Here is a 22,645-nt window from a genome sequence, read left to right on the forward strand (position 1 = left end):
GGGGTGAATTGCTGGGTCATATGGTAACTCTATGCTTGCCATTTTAAGGAACTGCCAAACTTTTCTACAGTGGCCAGCAGCATTTTACATTTCCACTAGCAATGAATGAGGGTTCCAATTTCTCCACATCCTCATTGCAATAACATTTTTATGGAAATATCACCTACTGCAGAATCAAATAGCGCAACTGGACATTATATAGAGGAGCTACAACTCTTTGTCAACAAACCACTGCCATTGGAAATAGAAGATAACTAAAGTTCGGATAGGGGTAGGATGACAATCTGCTTTTAAACTCATATAATTCTTTAACAATTGTAATGAAATCCTCCATATTTGTGGTATAAAAAGGGGAAGGTCAACAGAGGCTTACCCAAAGGTCTCTATGTTGCTACCCATGTGTTTCTCTCTGGTTCAGCTTATACCTTTCCTGAAATAAGACAGTTCAGGCATGCACAGAGGATCATTTTGTTCTTGAATCTGATTCTAATTGAAGCTAGAGGAGGGAACAAAGGTTTTAAGTCAAGAGACATGCAGGTCAGCTCTCAACAGCCTTTTGTGGTGCTTGGAGTTGGATTACCTAAACCTCATTAGAAGACTTCAGATGCATCTCCCTAACCAGGGATTAGGAAGCAAATCGGCACAGTGGTTAAAAGAATGAGCCAGAATCAAATCCTGACTCCTCCACTCCCTGGCTGCAAGACCTCAGACAAGCCACGCAGTCTTGAGGAGTTTTGATCTCCTTGTCTCTAAATTGCCTCCCTTGCAATTGTTGGGAGGGTTCAGTTGGTTAAGGTAACTGTACCTAGAGTGGCATAATTATTCAAGTGGGAATTGTTAGTACTACCTGCGTAACCTTCTCAGTTGCCCCATCTCAGCTTCTCCAACTTATACCACAACCATCCTGACCTGCCCCATATCCCCTCTCTCAACTCCTACACACTCCAAGGACCTACGAAAAGGCATAAAAAATTAAAATTTAACAGAGCAAGTGTACTGCTCAGAAGTTAACTAAAAATTTACCTGCGTTACCACACTCTAAATAGCTTTCACTAAAATCAAGAAAAAGCCCCACCATTTCAATTTGTGTAAAAGTTTGTGTTGGGGGTAAAACTCCCTTTCTCTGCCCTCAGGTTCCACTTAAGTCATCCTTGGGGCACTCTCCAGCAGAGAGGCGAGGGCCTCCTCTTGACCACAAGCTCTTTGTGGATTTGGGTAAGGAAGCGGGCATGCTCCCCTTTACCTGTCTGGGATCTGTCTCCTCACCCCATGACCAGTTCGCCTTCGTGGGTCCTGCCCCAGAAGGGGAAGTCACAATTGTCCAGGGCTGCCTTCAGATGAGTGTGTTTAGCTCTGGGACAAAGGATGAGGCCACCCACTGTGGACGCCCACCTAAGCCATGCTCACCAAGCCAGCTCTTATCAATTAATAAAGCTGATATTTTGGTTTAAATCTCTTTGGCTCCTGTGACTTAATTCTTGATAATGGAAGGGTCGACACGCCTAAATCAACATCAGTGTGAAACTACTTCTTCAGAACATTTTCAAACACAGCCTGTACTAGTGATACAAACAGTAACTACTGCCCCCATATTACAAATGAGGAAACGAGGAAGCAGCAAGAGGGGAAGTAGTTTACCTAAGGCCATACAGCCAGGGACAGCAGAGTGGGAACTCCAACTAGCTGGCTTTATTTAGCACACATGCTCCTGACTCAACATGGCCCCACCTAAACTTCTGGGGGCCAACAAAATCTCGGTTCTCAGAGAGGCCTGCTCTGTCCTTCTTGCTCCTCCTACAGCACTTGCTTTACAAGTCTATTTTAACACTCACCACAGTCCAGCTTGCACCGTAATTACTTGTGTCTCATTGTGAATTCCACGTGGGCTAAACCCAGCCCCTTGAACATGATAGGTACTCAAATAACGTGTATGGAATTGGATTCATGTTCAGTAATTACAATACACTCATCTTGCATTTGTTTTTACATATCATGTAAATTTTTGTAGAGTGACAATATACATTAAATAAGCATTTGTGTTTCTTATATATGTTGCCTCATTTAATACATTAATCTTCGCTGAAGTATCCATTATACACATGAGGAAACTGAGGCTCAGCAAGGTTAAGTACCTTATTAGGCAGCGGATCACTGACAGGGCTGAGACTCAAAGCAAAGTGCTCCAACTCTAAATTTCATGATCTTTTTGATAAACCACACAATTCTAAGCCAAAAAAAAGTCAGTTTTTTATAAATAAGTTATCTCTGAGCTTATGTCTCTAAAACTAGGAGGCTTCTTTTCAAGAAAAGATAATATTGGAGTAAAAGACACCACTATTTTCTGTTTTAGGTTTAAAGTCTATAAATAAAGTAAATTTTACTTTACCAAACACATTGCTATAAAACAAATTAAAAAGAAAAGATTCTCCCCTGCTAAGAAGTTTGAACTGTTAGGTCGGCAGACTGTCCCTCCTGCTGTGGTAAAGCGGGACACATTCTGTGGAGCCTCAGTAAGCACAAGCCTACGCAGCTTAGCGCTCATCAGTAACCTTCAGTCAAACCAAGGACAGGCCAAAAAATCTCAAAGTCAAAGGAACTTCCCAATACATTTTCCAACAAAGTGACCAAAACACAACCCTGGTCTGAAAGAGACTAGCCAGGCCTGAACCTTGCCCGATGTCCATACCCGTGTCCAGCTCTGACCCAAAACACTCGCCTTAGGTATTTAAAGCCCTCCAGGAAACCTGGCAAAGGAACAGGTCAACCTCATCCTTGCAGATGTACGCTGGCCTCAATTTCCACTTACAAAAGGGAGGAGTGAGTTTATTTGTAATTGAACTAATAGAAAAATAGTTGTTGATATCCTTTTCCTTAACTAAATTCTAAAATCTTTATTAGCAAAACTATATTGTTCATTTAAATGATGATTCTGGTATATCATGTTGTTGTTGATGTTGTGAGGTGCCGTCAAGTCAGTTCCGACTCATAGCGACCCTGTGCACAACAGAACAAAACACTGCCCGGTCCTACACCATCCTTACAATTGATGTTACGCTTGAGCTCATTGTTGCAGCCACTGTGTCAGTCCACCTTGTTGAGGGTCTTCCTCTTTTCCGCTGACCCTGTACTCTGCCAAGCATGATGGCCTTCTCCAGGGACTGAGCCCTCCTGACAACACGTCCAAAGTATGTAAGATGAAGTCTCGCCACCCTTGCTTCTAAGGAGCATTCTGGTTGTACTTCTTCTAAGACACATTTGTTAGTTCTTTTGGCAGTCCATGGTATATTCAATATTCTTCGCCAACACCACAATTCAAAGGCGTCAACTCTTCTTCGGTCTTCCTTATTCATTGCCCAGCTTTCACATGCATATGATGGGATTGAAAATACCATGGCTTGGGTCAGGCGCACCTTAGTCTTCAGGGTGACATCTTTGCTCTTCAACACTTTGAAGAGGTCCTTTGCAGCAGGTTTGCTCAAAGCAATGAGTCTTTTGATTTCTTGACTGCTGCTTCCATGGCTGTTGATTGTGGATCCAAGAAAAATGAAATCCTTGACAAATTCAATCTTTTCTGTTTATCATGATGTTGCTCATTGGTCCAGTTGTGAGGATTTTTGTTTTCCTTATGTTGAGGTGTAATCCATACTGAAGGCTGTGGTCTTTGATCTTCATTAGTAAGTGCTTCAAGTCCTCTTCACTTTCAGCAAGCAAGGTTGTGTCATCTGCATCATGCAGGTGGTTAATGAGTCTTCCTCCAATCCTGATGCCACGTTCTTCTTCATATAGTCAAGCTTCTCGGATTATTTGTTCAGCATACAGACTGAATAGGTATGGTGAAAGAATACAACCCTGACGCACACCTTTCCTGACTTTAAACCAATCAGTACCCCCTTGTTCTGTCTGAACAACTGCATCTTGATCTATGTAAAGGTTCCTCATGAGCACAATTAAGTGTTCTGGAATTCCCATTCTTCGCAGTGTTATCCATAGTTTATGATGCACACAGTTGAATGCCTTTGCATAGTCAATAAAACACAGGTAAATATCCTTCTGGTATTCTCTGCTTCCAGCCAGGATCCATCTGACATCAGCAATGATATCCCTGGTTCCATGTCCTCTTCTGAAACCAGCCTGAATTTCTGGCAATTCCCTGTCGATATACAGCTGCAGCCATTTTTGAATGATCTTCAGCAAAATTTGGCTTGCATGTGATATTACTGATATTGTTCTATAATTTCCACATTCGGTTGGATCATCTTTCTTGGGAATAGGCATCAATATGGATCTCTTCCAGCCAGTTGGCCAGGAAGCTGTCTTCCCTATTTCTTGGCATAGACGAGTGAGCACCTCCTGTGCTGCATCCGTTTCTTGAAACATCACAATTGATATTCCATCAATTCCTGGAGCCTTGTTTTTCGCCAATGCCTTCAGAGCAGCTTGGACTTCTTCCTTCAGTACCATCGGTTCCTGATCATATGCCACCTCTTGAAATGGTTAAATATCGACTAATTCTTTTTGGTAGAATGACTCTGTGTATTCCTCCCATCTTCTTTTGATGCTTCCTGTGTCGTTTAATATTTTCCCCATGGAATCCTTCACTATTGCAACTCGAGGCTTGAGTTTTTTCTTCAGTTCTTTCAGCTTGAGAAATGCCGACCATGTTCTTCCCTTTTGGTTTTCCATCTCCAGCTCTATGTACATGTCATTATAATACTTTGACTTCTCGAGAGGCCCTGTGAAATCTTCTGTTCTGTTCTTTTACTTCATCAATTCTTCCTTTGGCTTTAGCTGCTCGACACTCAAGAGCAAGTTTCAGAGTCTCCTCTGACATCCATCTTGGTGTTTTCCTTCTTTCCTGTCTTTTCAGTGACCTCTTGCTTTCTTCATGGATAATGTCCTTGATGTCATTTCACAACTCGTCTGGTCTTCGGTCACTAGCGTTCAATGCGTCAAATCTATTCTTGAGATGGTCTCTAAATTCAGGTGGGATATACTCAAGGTCATATTTTGGCTCTCGTGGGCTTGCTCTGATTTTCTTCAGTTTCAGCTTGAACTTGCATATGAGCAACTGATGGTCTGTCTGTTCCACAGTCAGCCCCTGGCCTTGTTCTAACGGATATTGAGCTTTTCCATCGTCTCTTTCCACAGATGTAGTCAATTTGATTTCTGTGTGTTCCATCTGGTGAGGTCCATGTGTATAGTCACCGTTTACATTGGTGAAAGAAGGTATTTGCAATGAAGAAGTCGTTGGTCTTGCAAAATTCTATCATTCGATCTCCGGCATTGTTTCTGCCACCAAGGCCATACTTTCCAACTACTGATCCTTCTTCGTTTCCAACTTTTGCATTCCAATCACCAGTAATTATCACAATGCATCTTGATTGCATGTTCAATTTCAGACTGCAGCAGCTGATAAAAATCTTCTATTTCTTCATCTTTGGTCCTAGTGGTTGGTGCATAAATTTGAATAATAGTCATATTAACTGGTCTTCCTTGTAGGCATATGGATATTATCCTATCACTGACAGCGTTGTACTTCAGGACAGATCTTGAAACGTTCTTTTTGACAACGAGTGCAACACCACTGCTCTTCAAGTTGTCATTTCCAGCACAGTAGGCTATGATTGTCTGATTCAAAATGGCCAATACCAGTCCATTTCAGCTCACTAATGCCTAGAATATCAGTGTTTATGCACTCCATTTCATTTTTCACGATTTCCAATGTTCCTAGATTCATACTTCATACATTCCAGGTTCCGATTATTAATGGATGTTGGCAGCTGTTTCTTCTCATTTTGAGTCATGCCACATCAGCAAATGAAGGTCCCAAAAGCTTTAGTCCATCCGCATCATTAAGGTCGACTCTACCTTGAGGCAGCTCTTCTCCAGTCACCTTTTGAGTGCCTTCCAACCTGGGGGGCTCATCTTCCACCACTATATCAGACAATGTTCTGCTGCTGTTTATAAGGTTTTCACTGGCTAATGCTTTTCAGAAGTACACTGCCGGGTCCTTCTTCCTAGTCTGTCTTAGTCTGGAAGCTCAGCTGAAACCTGTCCTTCATGGGTGACCCTGCTGGTATCTGAATACCGGTGGCATAGCTTCCAGCATCACAGCAACACAGAAGCCCCCACAGTACAACAAACTGACAGACACATGGGCGGGGGTTATATCATGAGTTGCTATAAATTAAAAAAAAAAAAACCCATTGCTGTCGATTCCAATTCATAGCGACCCTATAGTTATTCAAAAATATTTTACATGCAATATAGAATCCTGACTTTTCTTTAATTAAACATTTTTTGAGATTATTGTAGATTCACATACAGTTGTAAGAAACAATACAGAGAGATTCCACCTAACCTTTACCCAACTTCCCCCAATAGTAGAATACTGCATAACAGTAGGATAATATCACAGCCAGAATACTGATACTGATACAGCTGAAATACAAAAGCTTCATCACAGGGGTTCCTCATGGTGCCCTTTTATAACTACATCCACTTTTCCTCCTCCCTACCCCCTTCTTAATTCCTAGCAACCACTAATCTGCTCTACATTTCCATAATTTGGTCATTTCAAGAGTTGTATCTAAATGGAATCATACAGTATATAACCTCTTGGGATCAGCTTTTTTCACTTAGCCTAATTCTCTTGAGATTCATCCAGGTTGTTCAGTGTATCAATAGTTCTTTCTTTTCACTGCTTAGTATTCCATGGTATGGATATACCAGTCTGTTTAACCATACATCCGGTAGAGAACATCTGGGTTGTTTCCAGTTTGGGGCTATTATGAATAGTGCTGCTATAATCATTCATGTACAGATTTTTGTGTGAACATTTAAGTTTTCATTTCTCTGGGACAAATGTCCGGCAGTGAGACTGCTAGGTTCTGTGGTAGTTGCATGTTTAGTTTTTTAAGCTGGTGTTCTTCAGAGTGGCTATACCAGCAATGTACAAGTGATCCAATCTCTCTGTATCCTGGCCAGCATTTAGTGTTGTCACTATTTTTCATTTTATCCATTCTGATAGACGTATAGTAGTATCTCATTGTGGTTTATTTTGCATTTACATAACAGCTAACGTTGAACACCTTTTCATGTGATTATTTGTCATCTATATGTCTCTTGCCCATATTCTAAATGGACTGTTTGTTTTTTACTGTTGAATTTTGAGAATTCTGTATATATTCTAGGTACTAGTCCTTTTTGTCAGATATGAGATTTGTAAACGTTTTCTCCCACTCAGTAGCTTGTCTTTTCATCTTTTCAAGAGGGTCTTTCACAGGGTAATTAAGTTTGAAGATTTTCTATGCTTTTCCCTAAAAGTTTTACACTTTAAAATTTATGATCCGTTTTGAGTTAATTTTTGTACGAAGTGTGAGACTTAGATCAAGGTTCATTTTTCTTTCTTTTTTTTTTTTTGCCTATAGCTGTCCAAACGCTCTAGCACTGTTTGCTGAAAAGACTATCTTTCCTCCATTGAATTGCCTTAGTAATAAAATCAGTTGAACATATTTGTGTGAGTTTATTTCTGAGTTCTCTATGCTGTCCCATCGATCTATATACCTATACTTCTGCCAATACCACACAGATTGATTACTGTAGCTATACAATAAGTCTTGAAATTGGGCAGGCCGATTCCTCACATTTTATTACTCTTCTTCAAAATTGTCTTAGCTATTCTAGTTCCTTTGCCTTTCCACATAAATTTTGGAATAATCTTGTCTGCATCTACAAAAAAAAAATCTTGCTGGGTTTTTTGTAAGAATGGTGTTAAACCTGTATATCAATTTAGGGGGCAGTAACATCTTTACTATGTTGAATCTTCTGATCCATGAACACATGCCTCTCCATTTATTTAGATCTTCTGTGATTTCATTCATCAGTGTTTTGTAGTTTTCAGCATACAAGTCCTGTACATGTTTTGTTAAATTTATACCTAAGAACTTCATTTTTTTTTTGGCAATTATAAATCGTATTAAATTTTTAGTTTCCATTTCCATGTGTTAATTGCTAGTGTTTAGAAATACGATCTTATTTTTGTCTATTTCTCTTGTATTCTGCGACCTTGTGGACCTCATTAGTCTTAGGAGTTTTATATACGGCCAAAGGAAAACCCAGGGAACTCACCAACCATTCCTTGGGTCCTGAGGTTCCTAGCTGGTTCATCATCTTCTCTACCATTTGGTGTGTTCTTATGTTTGTTTTATAACTTACATCCAGGGTTTCTAGTTGTACTTGGTGAGAGGAATAGGGAAAGTATGTCTATTCCATCTTTCCAGAAGCAGAAGTGCAAATCTTGACATTTACAAAAAATAATTCTTCCTCACAAGTAACTTTGGGAGACAGGATAGCACTTTTCTATCTATTAAATACCAAAAAACCCAAACCCGTTGACGTTGAGTTGATTCTGAGTCATAGCGACACTATAGGACAGAGTAGAACTGCCCCATAGGGTTTCCAAGGAGCAGCTGACGGATTGGAACTGCTGACCTTTTGGTTTGCAGCCATAGCTCTTAATCACTGAGCCATCAGGGCACCATCTATTAAATACAGTGGTTACAAACTGGAGGCCTATTGGTCAAACAGGCAGTAGTAGTTTTTTAAATTTAATTGCTTTAGGGAGTATGCTGTACTTCCCAGTTCTCCACAGCCGCCCCCCATATCTGTCTAGCTGTTAAGTGCCCTGTATAGGCATTTGAGTTTGCAGTCCCTGATTTAATACATAAGTCATGAGGCTAGGCTATCAACAATGGATTACGGCCATGGATTCAGAAAGATCATTCTCAAGCTTCTCTTTCTATAGACTAGTGCTCTCAATCTAAAAAATAATAACCGAGACCTAGCTCAAGTATAATGAAGCCTTTCCCATACACTGCCTCCCACTTACCTCAAAGCCCTTCTGGAAATTTTTGCTGAGGATTCAAAATTTAATCACTGCATGTGCCGCAGTGGTTAAGAGCTATGGCAGTGGGTTTAGTTTTTTGGTGCTGAATGTTTGAATGATTAAACTTAGTACAAGACCTTTTCCATCTTCTCTCTTTTCTTCAGGGTGTTTAGAGAAGAGATCTAGCTACTGTGTATGCATGGGTTGAAGGGGAGGAAGAAGAGGAGAAGGACCGAAAGAAGGTGGTGGTGGTGATGATGAGGATGATGAAATGAGAGGAAGATGATCACATTAAAACTACAGTGTCCTAATTTCTATAAGGCTTCCCAAAATCTAATCTTTTCGGACAGAAGAAAACTGAAGAATGCTATAGAAAGAAAGGCATTTAGAGGCTTATAATCTAATCCAACCCCTTTATCCCTACAGATAAGGAAGCCAAGACTCAAGAGAGAGTATACAGGGTCATAAAGCTAACCAGCACTGTTTTTATTACTCCGTCATGTCCTCTCTTACTGGCCTAGTTCTACTTTCCAAACAATGGAAGCTGTGATCCACTGTGTCACTTTTATCCATAGTTCCTAAAAATGTTTCATTACAATTGGTAACTGTACTTTCTGTCTAATCTACAGCAGACTACATTCAGATCCTGTTCTTAAAGTTTCTGACAAATCTGAGAGAGAGGCTTTTACTGTTGGTAGTTTAGGAAAAATGAAAGCAATTGAGTTAGTAGTGGAGGGGGGCGAACCGAACATTTTCCTCATGTTTCTTCTAGTAGTTTTAATTATCAGACTACTACATTTTCGAGGTGATTTGATATTACAGCACGCCTTTCTTAATTTAGTTGATCCATAATTCAGCATCACAGCTCTCTATTCTTTCAGCCGGGACAGTGTTTTCCCAAACTCTGTCATTCATACACCACACCTCTGCAAGTTTGTGTGCTGTATGTGCATACCACCTGTGCTACTATTTATTTAATATTTATCTTTATATTGATTTTAAATCCACTTCTTTTTTATACTTTCTCCTCCAAGCAATAATATGGGTTAAATCACAAGTTTGCTGTGCTAGCTTTTCTCATACACATTAAAATAATGACATAATTATTCAAATAAAATATGCCCATGGGCATGCCATTTAAGCTCATCTCCTGTGCTACTAGTGGTATTTTTACCACATTTTGGGTGATCTGACCCTGAGCTTCAATTTATGACATGAGTAAATATGAAAACAACTGTTCTCAACATCTAACAATGGTTGCTAGTTTGTCAGATTTGCAGCAATGTACCAGAAATGAACTTCAGTGTATAGAAACCCAGAGAGCCTAGAGCAATGGTTCTCAGCTCTTCTCGTGCATGACAAACACTGGAGGCTCTTGGTCTCCATCCTCAGAGATTCTGAGTCAGAAAGACCAAGATGGGGCCCAGGAAGATCCATTTCTATGGAACCCCAGGTAGTGCTGATGTGAGAAGACCCAAGGACCACATTTTGAGAAACAATGGAAAACAGGGGATATAAATTTTTTTTAAAACCACTCTGGCTTTTCAATAGGATGACTGGGGTTCAAATCCTAAATCTAACTGTGTCATCCTAAGTAATTCGCTTAACCTCTCTAAGCCTCAGTCTCATCTGTTAAATGATGATTATAATAATAGCTACCTCTTGAGGTCGTTTTAAGGTTTAAATAGGTAATATGTCTAAAAGTATTACAAAATCATAGAGCCCCACATGACTTAGATGTTTGATGATGATGAACCACTCTTAGCAGCCTATATAATGGCTTCCATGCCAGAGGGGTCCCAAAGGCCCATCTTGGTTACCCTAATTTTAAGAACTACTTTATAAGTAGAACATGAAATTATTTTTGTGGCTTAGAAACATTTTATGCTATTATTAAAAAAACAAAACAAAAAAATCTCTCCTTGAAGAAAGCACAAAAACTCCTGAATTATAAATTTAATGCAAACTTTCCAGACTTTTCTACAGGGCAAATACAACAAAGACAGTTATGACACATGTTCTTTTACAATAATTCAAAGGCTTTAGCTATAGAAAAACCTTATTTTTTTCTTAACACTATCTGTTGAACCATTCCCACATAAGCTAAATCTGCTGCATGAAATTTGTAAATAGACTAAAACTTAAAAAAACAACAAAGAATGTAATTACTTCAAGTTAAAGTATAGTTTCAACCTGACCTCGTAAAGGTTAGAAAGCTACACCCGTGGTCAACAGAACCCAAACAATACTAACAACTATTCAACTATAATGGAAAAACCACAGTTAACTCATAATTATTTGTGAAGAAAATCACTCCAAGGTCTGAGAGCTATTCTCTGCACTCAGTGGGGCAGTATCTCAGCTATGGTAGGTGACAGGGCACCTGGGACTAGTGGGGCCGGCAACTGCTCAGTGACTCGGCCCGCCAGCATGGGCGATGCAACAAAGGCTTCTCCCACCTGGAAACAGCATAGCTGCCCACCAGAGTTTGAGGACCAGGAGCCCCAGCTCCACCTCGGTGGGCAACCATGAAGACCAGGTGGCAAGAACACCTATTAAGAAATGTGCTGTCCCTCTTCTAGCTGGGAAGACTGTCCAGTTCCACTTATCCACAGCTCTGCTTTCCTTTGGTAGTGTAATCAACAGCATCGGATGACTAGGGTGAAGCAACAGAGAGCATGACAACTCAATCTCAGTTAGGTGACTTCTTGAGTCACTTTCTGTACTTGTTATGCTATGAGCTAAAGAGGAACTGAGGCTAAAGCCCATAAACAAGGAGCAGCTACTACAAAAAGAAGTCATTGTCATCTTCATTGTGGTTCTGGAGTGAAGGAGAACAACTGGTAGATTTACAGTCTGGCCAGGCCCATGATCTTGAGACTATTAACTGATGGTAGCCCAGGACACTACAAGTAATTTGCATGTGCTTGTAAAACTCAGTTATCTCATAGTACCAAAACCAAGCCCACTGCCGTTGAGTTGATTTCAACTCATAGCAACCCTATAAGACAGAATAGAATTGCTCCATAGGGTTTCCAAGAAGTGCCTGGTGGATTCAAACTGCCGACCTTTAGATTAGCAACCAAACTCTTAACCACTACGCCACCAGGGTTTCCAAGTATCTCATACTAGCAGGCAAAAATGACTACAGTACACTGAAACCTCAATCTGAGTAAGTACAGTGGACTACTAAAATGTAAACATGGTCTCATCTACTGAACTTGTTAATAGTTCATTGAAATGAAAGGAAAGTTCGCCTTTAGCTTTAACAAAGGTGGAGCATGCCATTTTTTGATTTGTTACTTGATTCAATAGCTATTTATTGAGCACCTGTTGTGCTCCAGGATTATACTGGGGAACCAGTGGTGAGTAAAAGAGCCCCAGCCCCCACAACCAAGGAACCTATCACTCTTAACTTTAGAACAAGCAGGGGATCTACCTTGTAAAAGAAACAAGAAGAGATTTCTCACTTCAGTAAGAACTAAACAACACAGCTGCCCATACAAGTCTTTTGAGATTTTAGAAGTTCTCTGCATTGTAGTCTCACATGTCACCAGCAAACCCACTGCTGAGGAGTCGATTCTGACTCATAGTGACTGTATAGACCCTATTGGACAGAAGAGAACTGCTCCATGGGGTTTCCAAGGCTGTAACATTTACGGCAGAAGACTGCCACATCTTTCTCCGGAAGACTGACTGACGGGTTTGAACTGCTGACCTTTTGGTTAGCAGCCGAGCACTTTAACTACTGCGCCACCAGGGCTCCTTTTGCAAATGTTAAGAACTTATTAAAGTTTAGCTGAGTACTCACAGATCATATCTATATACAAAGAAGAAGTTGTAAAGTTAGAGAAGTCAGCCAAATGTTTTCTGAAAATCAGAATGCTCACAAAAAAAATATGCATTTTTTAATAATAAAATGGAACTTGATTTTTAAAAGAATGATGATAATCTAAAGGCAGCTCTTCTTCTCAGTTACAAAACTCTGAGCACAGATACTAGAAAATGGTAACATTTCCCTTTGCAGTTTCAGATCCAACAACAGAGAATTTCTCCCTTCATTCCCAAACAAGTGGCAGGTGAGCATCCAGGGCTCAAGGAATTAAAACTTTGGCATTAAAATGGCAAAGCCTATTGCTATGTAGTTAGCACAGTGAAAACAAATTAAGTACTCAATGTCCCTTACCTTGTAATCTCTGGATACATTTTCGGATGTCACTGAACCTGCAATCTGACTAGAAATTGTAGCAGCTATAAGCTGTTTACACCACTCAACATGTGACCCTGTAGGACTAAAAGAAACGGCGTCATTAAACAATTGTAAAACACAGACTCTTCGGGGGAAAATGGGCACTTGGCAGGGATATACAGACAGTTTATTTTTTAGATGGGTGAATTTTCATTAGGCCAGTTGGTTACCTTTATATTGCGTATAAGAAGTGAAATACTGACAACTAGAAAGTAAGATTAGGTTCCAGGTGAACTACAAATGAATCAACCAGTTCAAAAAGGTTCAAGATTCTAGGTACTATCATTTCATGGAATTTTACTCTATTACAACTATATGGAATGAATATTCCTAGTGCAATCTATAGAAAATAAATTCTAATGTGAAATATATGCCAAGTCTTAGCTCCACAAAAAGAGCCATGCTCTGTAATACATATTTGACAGCATCTGCTTGTCAATTTCATGTTGGTAGTTTTAAATCTAGAAAACAGTGTGATTTCTAGGAATCAAAGTCTCGTCATGGAACAAAGGTAATTATATGATTTTATCAAGAACAAACTATGAAAACGATGTTCAGCATGCCGTAATAACAATACCTTACATTTCCATAAGGGCTTTGCCAACTTACAAAAAAGGTTCCTCAGGGCCAGCATATCTGAGCCTCACAACCACCGTGGGACAAGAAGGCAGAACAGGGACTAGCCAACTCATTTCCGAGATGAGACAAATGAGGCACACGGGGAACACGCTCTGTCAAGAAGGTGGCTGTCCTTCCAGGGCATAGTCCGATCAATAGTTCCTGACTCATCAAGCTGGGGGGCAAAACAGAATCCAGCGCCACAGATGCTAGCAAACTATCTTGTATGTGAACAGTGTCACGTAAAGAAAGATGACATCTCCATTTGCATAGCGCTCCAAAGTGTTCAAAGCACCTCTACCCACATAAGTTCACCCCAGCCTCACAGTGACTCAGGGAGGCCGGCAGGCAATACAGACAGTATACTTATCCTACAGGCGAGAAAACGAAGGCTGCAGTGTTTGTCCAAGGTTACATGACAGAGAAGCATGCCTCAAGGTCCTGCCTTCCAGTGAGAGATGCTTGCCTGACCTAAAGGGCCATACCGACTAACTAGGCAGTGAGGGGATTAACAATTCCCCCGGGGCTGAGCTCCCTACTGACAGATCAAGCAAGAGGGCAGAAGATGTTCATGAAAGTTTTATCTTGCAGGTGGTTTTCACCGTAAAAGGATGTTCCAGGCCTTTACAAGCTGCATCACTAACTAAATCCACGCTCCTGCCTCTGAAGGCTAGAAAACCCTGGAATGACCAGGCAGTATATAAAACAGCCTAAATGGTACAATGAAACAACTGCTGCTCTTGACTAGTGTACTAAATGGCAGTCTCCAGTCAGCACAGCCCAGAGGCTACCTGTGTGGTTGAAAACCGAAGTGAGAACACTAGCTGAATAGGCAGAGATTTCAGTCATGTCAGGCATCTATTCACACAATTTCTAATTAAGAGGTAGAAGCAAAGGGAGGGATTTTAATTTCCTTTTAAAATCCTAAATTCCCTTTATTGCCTGGTTATATCACACTTTTCTTCATCAGTATATTTCCTTTCTTTGATCTCTGTCATGGATTGAACTGTGTCCCCCCAAAATATCTGTCAACTTGGCTGGGTCATGATTCTCAGTATTGTATGATTGCCTACCATTTTGTCATCTGATATGATTTCCCTGTGTGTTGTAAATCCTATCACTATGATGTAATGAGATGGATTAGCGGCAGTTATATTGATGAGATCTACAAGATTAGATAGTGTCTTAAGTCAGTATCTCTTGAGATATAAAACAGAGAATTTTGAGCAGAGAGACAGGGGGACCTCATACCACCCAGAAAGCAGTGCCAGGAGCAGAGGACATCCTTTGGACCTGAGGTTCCTGCGCTGAGATGCTCTCAGACCAAGGGAAGACTGATGCATCACGAAGACCTTCCTCTCCTCCAGAGCTGACAGAGAGAGAGAAAACACTCCCCTGGAGCTTGTGCCCTGAATTTGGACTTTTAGCCTACTGGACCATGAGAGAATAAACTTGCTTGTTAAAGCTATCCACTTGTGGTATTTCTGTTACAGCAGTACTAGATGACTGAGACAAACTTATTCCCTGTCAACACCTACCTCTGATGGCAAACATAGCAGAAGGAACCCTACGGTTCATGGTGGGTGCACTGTTGTTACCACCACTGTGATAAGGGCACTTCTCTTTACTTTGGGGAACTGCCCCTCCCCACTTCACGGGCTGGGAGTAGGGCTGGCCCCTTCCTCCCGCCCTTGGTTGTAGGTGAGCTTCCCAGGTCCAGCCAATCCCAGGCTTTCCTCTTGGATCCTGAGCTGTGTAGATCACCCCCAGAGCTGCTGGAGGCCACTCCCATCCCCACCACCTTGAGGAACTCACACAGACAAGAAAACACAAGAGACGGGGAGTCCTAACAACACTGTTTGTGACTGTGACTCCAGTTTTGCCCGTGGCTATCTCTTCCCCTCATCTAGCCCAATTATGTGACCCTTTTTTGGCTTAAGCTAGATTGAGTTGGTGTTTTGTTGTCACTTGCCACTGCAAGTGTCCTGGCCAATGCAGTGACAAACAGCATGGTATAGTGGGCTAGCTGAATGGAGGCCAGGATTTGAGTCCTGTTTCTGTCACCAGTGAGCTCTGTGACTTTGAGCAAGCCACATCCTCTTACAGGACCTCAGCTTCATTATCAAGAGAAGTTCAGTATTTAGAAGAGAGGTGAGGGCAGTAAAGTCCATGGGCATGGCCAGACCATGTTAAAATCAGGTTCCACTCTAGGTGTCACTCTTAAAAGAAAGGCATGCCTCAGAGCTTGTCACGATGACAGAACTGGGAAGGGAGGCTGTGTTCGGCATTCCCCTCTCTTCTTTTTAGCCTGCCTGCTTCTCCACACTCCTGCCTTCAACAACCACTTGCACGCTACAGGCTCCCAGCTCTGTTCCTCCAGCCTGGACTCCTGATCTCCATGCCAACGTTCTTCCAGTCTGTGCCAGAGACACTGCCAACTCACCCTATCTAAACGGGCACCAGCCGCTCAGCCCCACAACCTGCTCCCCTCCTACGTCTCCTAACTCTGGAAAAAGCTCAGCCGACGGCCCAGCCACCCCAGGCCAGGAAGCCAGAGTTTACCTTCGAGTCCACCTGCCACTTCACCCTCACATCTGAAGGGTCCCCAAGTCGTGTCACTTGTACCTGCTAAGTGTACTAAGAATCCCCCTTTCTTATTCCAGACCACCGCCATCTCACTGTGTTTTCCTCAGCCTCATAAGTCTAAGCACCATCTATATACCAATGACTCCCAAATTTAGGTCTCCGGCAGAGACATCACCCCGGAACTCCAGGCTCATATAAACCAACCGCCTCCTTGACATCTGCTCTTGGACATGTAACTGGCACTTTGTCATTGGTACATCCAGAGCTGGAAGCCTTCTATTTCCTAAACCCATTCCAATTACAGTCTTCTCCAACTCAGCAACACCATTTCTCCACAAGCAATACCTTCCAACTGTCCTTGGTTCTTCTTCTCCCATACCAACGACCAATATTCAGCAAACCCTACTGGCTCTACCCTGCAGGTCTGACCACTCCCCCCAGCCCCCAACTCTATCACTCTGGTCTGAGCTGCCATTATCTCATTTGGACTCTGGCAATAGCCCCCTACCTGCTAGTTTCTCTGGATCCAATCCTTCCCCTTTGGGTCTAGTGTCCACACAGAGGCCAGAGATCCTACTGAAGTCTATGCCAGATGGTGCCACTCCTCTGCTCCAAAGCCCCCAATGGCTCCCACACCACCAAGTCTTCCCCAAGGCCTCCAAGCCTCTCCACCATCTGCCCCTCGGACCTCTCTGACCTTGCTTCCTACTGCTCTCCCCCTAACTCCCTCCACGCCAGTGACATTGGTCTTCTCGCTGATCCTTGAACATTTTGCTCACGCTTCCCACCCTAGGGCCTTTGCGCAGGCCTCTGCTTAGAATGCTATTGCCCCAGATACCTGTATGGCTGGATCCCACACACCAATTTCTGGTCTTTACTCAAATGTCACCTTTCTCAGTGAGGCTTTCCCTGAGCGTCCTACCTAAAATTCCAACCACCCCATGAAGCACATACTCCCAATACTTCCTATCCCCTTCCCAGCTTAATTTTTCTCCCTAGCACCTATCCCCATTTGGCATAGTACACACGCTCCTCATTCAATGTCTCTGTCTCCCACCAAATGTATGCTCCACATGGGCAGAGATGGGTGTGTTTGTTCACTGCTGTGTGCTCAGGCCTAACACAGTGCGTGGCACAGCACAGGCACTCAGATTCACAGAATAACTGAATGAATGATCAAGTGTCAGAATAACCAACTAACTGGACTCCCTGCCTCCAGTTCATCTGCCACACTACTGCAGTGCAGTCGCCTATAAGTGCGTTGGAACCAAGAACTCGCCTGACTGAAATCCTTTTGTGGGTCCCCAAAGCTCGGGGGCGGTTGGGGGGGGCATGTAATGTCTTGTCCAAACCAGGACATTATTGAGAGCTGAAGGAGGATGCTATTAATAATTACACTGTCCCTATGGGTAAACCAGATCATATGGGCCACCTACTTGTAGCTGAGGTGGTTGTTAAAAAGAGCCCTGGTGGTGCACCGGTTAAGTGTTCAGCTGCTAACTGAAAGGTTGGTGGTTCGAACTCACCAGCCACTCCACAGGAGAAAGACGTGGCAGTCAGCCTATGTAAAGGTTTACAGCCTTGGAAACCCTATGGGGCAGTTCTACTCTGTCCTATAGGGTTGCAATGAGTCAGAATTGACCTGATGGCAATGGGTTTGGTTTTTTGGTTTGGTTGGTTGCTAAAAATGCAGAATTCCAGGTCCTACCCCAGAGGTGGACTGATGAGATTTGAGGCAGGGCCTAAGAATCGGCATTTGCATCAAGCATTTGCAGTGATTCCTATGAAGGTTAACACTGAATCCCATAAGCCCATTGACATCGAGTCGATTCTAACTCATAGCGACCCTATAGGACAAAGCAGAACTGTTCCCTAGGGTTTCCAAGGCTGTAATCCTTACAGAAGCAGACTACTACATCTTTCTCCCACGGAGCAGCTGGTGGGTTCCAACCACTGACCTTTCAGTTAGCAGCCAACTGCTTTAACCACAACAGGGCCCAGAGCTTGATAAAGGCACAATTCTTTATAAAGGTACTCAAGCCCCTTCAAGAGCTGAGCCCTGACTTCCTGCAGGCCTTCTCTTAACAGTTTCTCACCTCCACGGTTGCCAGCAGGAATGCACATTCCAGAAGCCCTCCCCAGCCTGTCCCCCTGCTAACTTCTACTCATTCTTCACCATTCTATTCAAATGTCAGCTGCCTCAGAAGGTCCTTGCTTAATGACCATACTCCCTGACCCCTCTACCACCACCACAGAAGAATTCAAGTATCCCAACTCTGTGTACCTAGAGGGCAGTGGATTGCAACTGAGGATGTGGAGTTTTTGAAAAATAAACTCCTAGGCTCACCCCAAGCCTCCGGAATCAGAATCCTTAGGCGTGGGGCCTGGTCACCTGAAGTCCTTAAACAGCTTCTCAGAAGCTTCAGATGCACGCCCCATACAGAGCCCCACTGCCCTGGTGCTGTGACATAGCTTTTATCACTTTGGTTTAAATGTTGGCTTGTTTGTGGTCTCCGCTAAAAGGTAAGCCAGAGAGTCAAAGCCGTGCTGTCTTATCCTCTGTATCTCTAAGGCCTCCAAAACCTTGACTATTACAAGTACTGCCTTAGCTGTGATCAGTTTGCAGTGAAGTTGACTGCTTGGCTGATTAACTTATTAACATACATTGCAGTTACATGGAGGTAGAAACAAACGAGTGGGTTTTCCCCGTTGTTCGTATACTTTTGGAAACTCCCAAAAGTTCAGCACACTGGTATGACTCAGACAGGCAGGAATGAACCGAACTCATCTCAAACCGACTGAGCTACATTACAACAGAGTCTCTTGCCTACTCTAGTGTCAGTGCACTGGCCCAGATGTGGAAAAACTGGATATTCCAGGCTAGGGGGATCATCCACCCCTTGGTCTCCAGGGTTGGGGAAGCCCTCCCAGTTGGACACATCGGTCTCTGGTTGTAACTGATGGATCTTAGTTCTGCACTGCCTGAGTGGCAGTATGCTCACATATGTGTGCTCATAAATGCGATGCACCAGTTCCTTCAAAGTGTAAAGAACTGAAAGCAAGCGATTCTCTGTCCTGCATCATGAGCAGTTTGGAAGTTTGCCATCCCAGTTTTGCAAATCAGTGGGTCTCTGCTCCGTGCCCTCGGTCGGGCTGCATTCCTCAGTCCGTGCTCAGAAGAACCCCAACACCAAAGTCCCGGCACAGGGACAGCGGAATTTTTGTCTTAAAACCACAAGCGGAAAAGGTAACGCTAAAAGAGGAAAGCCTGGCTGGAACTTCCTGCAGCCTAGGTGGCCCCGGGATGTTCTGACAGCTCCTGGGGGCTCAAGCGCGTCCCTGGTCGCAAGGCGGAAGTGAGCCAGGTGCGGGCCGCCCGAGGACCAAGTGCCAGGGAAGAGGCCTGGGGGTCCGAGAGGGAGTCCAGGGAGAGAGTCCGTGGGCTTCAGGGAGAGGGTCCGAGGGTCCGGCGTGGGGAGGGGTGCCCACGCTGGCCTCGACGCGCGAGGGTCGGCCCGGCCTGGCGCGGGGCCCTCGGGGTCGGGGTCGGGGAGGCCGCGGGGGCCGGCCCCGCTTACCTGTCCAGGGCCTCCACGCTGGGCTGCCTGGAGCCGGCGGCGGGGCCCCCCGCGGCCCGGGGAAGCCTCCTGCTGCCCGCCGGCCCCGGGCCCCCGCCGCCCTCGCCGCCCGCCGCTGCCGCCGCCGCCGCCGCCGCCACCGCCGCCGCCGCTGCCGCCGGCCTGTCCATGGCGCGTGGAGCCCGCCAAGCAGGGAGGAGAGCCGGCCCGGAAGGTCCTGCTGGCGCCTCTGCCCCTGCTCTGCGGCCCGCCGGCCTCAGGCGGCAGCCGCCATTAGCTGTCACCTGGCGGCCCCGAGTTACCCACAAGGCAGCGCGGCGCGGGGGCGGGGGCGACGCGGAACCGGCCGCCCCGCCCCCGGCCCCGCCCCCCGCCGCACCTGCGCGCCCCGCCCACTGGCCCGCGTGCCCCAAGCGTGGGGCCGGGGCCGCCTAAACCTAGGGGGGCTGACAAGCTGCCCCAGTGACCTGGGCCGGTCCAAAGCCACCCGGGTCAGAAATCCACAAACTCACGATGAAGCATAATGCACTTTGCTCCTCAGACTACCAGGTTGACTCCAGGGATCGGGGTTAGAAGTCAGGGGAAATTCGAGGAATAAAAATCATCTTTTCCCCCCGAGGGAGCCAGGAGAGCCGTGGGATGCAGACGTCAAATTCTCCTAAAAAGACCAGACTTAATGGTCTGACTGAGACTAGAAGGACCCTGGTGGTCATGGCCCCCAAACCTTCTGTTGGCTCAGGATAGGAACCGTTCCCGAAGCCAACTCTTCCGACAGGGAATGGACTGGACTATGAGATAGAAAATGATACTGGTGAGGAGTGAGCTTCTTGGATCAAGTAGACACATGAGGCTATGTGGGCAATTCCTGTCTGAAGAAGAGATGAGAGGGCAGAGGGAGTTAGAAGCTGGCCGAATGGACACAAGGAGAGAAACTGCAGGGAAGGAGTGTGCTGTTTCATTAGGGGGAGAGCAATTGGGAGTGTATAGCAAGGTGTATATAAATTTTTGTATGAGAGACTGACATGATTTGTAAACTTTCACTTAAAGCACAATAAAATTTTTTAAAAAATCATCTTTCCCCGTAATTTCCCTTCCCAGAAAAATTTTGGGGTGGGGGAAGCACAGACCCGCAGGCTCTCCGGTCTTGACATTGTGAAGCACAAGTAGTCCTGTCTATTTAGCATTCCTCCCTGCAGGGTGCATCCCTCCCACTCCCCCAGCACACACGCCCACCTCCCTGCCATCTGTAGGGCAAGCAAGTGTTCTCATGCCGCCCTCGGAACTTCTGCCCGCGGTTTCTATGAAGAGGAGCATTTAACTCCTGTTGGTGAAAAACCCAACCCAACCAAAACCCATTGTGGTTGAGTGGATTCCGACTCACAGCGACCCTATAAGACAGAGTAGAACTGCCCCATAGGGTTTTCCAAGGCTGCAAATCCTTGCGGACACAGACTGCCACATCTTCATCCCGAAGTGAAAGACCAGTGCTCTTCAAATCAAGCCAGAGTCTGATGGTAAAGGCGTTTACGACGCTTGCTTTCTGGGCTAGATTGATTTCTCTGCCCATTTTGCTTCTGTTCCCATGTCCAACTGCCCGTCCACTCTCAGCTCACCCTGAGTGGGCCCAGACTCAAGGTGACCCCATGCACAATGGAAGGAAATGCTGCCCCGTCCTGCACCATCCCGTGATCAGTTGTGGATCTATTGTTGTGATCCATAGAGTTTTCATCGGCTGATTTTTGGAAGTAGATTGCCAGGCTTTTCTTCCTAGTCTTAGTCTGGAAGCTCTGCTGACACCTACCTGTCTACCACAGATGACCCTGCTGGTATTCAAAATACCGGTGGCATAGCTTCCAGCATCACAGCAACACGCATACCACCACAGTATGACAAACTGACAGACGGGTGGTGGATATCTATATGTACTGACAGAAAAAAATGAGGCCTCTGGGTCAGAGACAAAGATGGTTTTTTAATCACAGCAAAAGCAGCAGACAGAGCAAGATCTTCGGTCGATTCCCCAAGCTCCAATCCCCACAGGGCAACATGCTCTTTTGCCATGCGAGCTTGCCATTCCCATCCACATGAAGAGGTAGAATCAATTCCTCCACCTCCCCCGCCCTTGCATGTGAGCTGGCCCTATAACCTCCTTTAACAAATAGGGGGCCAGATGGCACCTGCATATGCAATGGGGTGCACCTTAAGAGAGGAACCCCAAATTTATGAAGCTCTGATCTTATATAGGGCTGCTAGTGATCTCCCATCCTCCCTTCCAGAGAGAAAGCTTACTCATTACCCTGGAATGCAAGCAAACTTCTCCTGGGGAATAGAATGAAAAGTGTTTACCTTTAGTACCCTGGACTGGCTCCAGGGAAAGAAGACATCTTCAAACTTCACTATCTGGGAATGTCTCTGTTATGGATTGAATTGTGCCCCCCCCCCAAAATATGTGTCAACTTGGTTAGGCCATGATTCCCAGTATTGTGTGGTTGTCTCCCATTTTGGAATTGATGTAAATTTCCTCTGAGTTGTAAACCCTAATCTCTGCCTGTGGTTAATGAGACAAGATTGGGTTATGGCAAAGAGGATTAGGGAAACATGTAACACTCTTGGTCAGGTCACATCCCTGACCCAATGCAAAGTGAGTTTCCTGAGGTGTGGCCTCTGTCTCCTTTTATCTTACAAGAGATAAAAGGAAAAAGAAGTGAGCAGAGAGTGGGGGACCTC

At 44.4% G+C, this 22,645-nt stretch overlaps 1 protein-coding gene across 2 annotated transcripts in view; it reads right to left on the reverse strand.

The window, feature by feature from the left end:
• Positions 1-20,210, reverse strand: part of MTMR1 (myotubularin related protein 1) — a 57,086-nt gene extending 36,876 nt beyond the window's left edge. For both annotated transcript variants that reach the window (XM_049873411.1, XM_049873410.1), the window contains exons 1-2: positions 19,919-20,210; positions 13,074-13,179 (exon numbers count right to left, since the gene is read on the reverse strand). In XM_049873411.1, coding sequence (XP_049729368.1) covers positions 13,074-13,179; positions 19,919-20,088 — 276 coding nt within the window. In that variant the 5' untranslated portion in view covers positions 20,089-20,210. The remainder of the gene's footprint in view (positions 1-13,073; positions 13,180-19,918) is intronic.
• Positions 20,211-22,645: the final 2,435 nt, after the last annotated feature.

Source organism: Elephas maximus, chromosome X, assembly GCF_024166365.1.
Source record: "Elephas maximus indicus isolate mEleMax1 chromosome X, mEleMax1 primary haplotype, whole genome shotgun sequence".
Lineage (NCBI taxonomy): Eukaryota > Metazoa > Chordata > Mammalia > Proboscidea > Elephantidae > Elephas > Elephas maximus.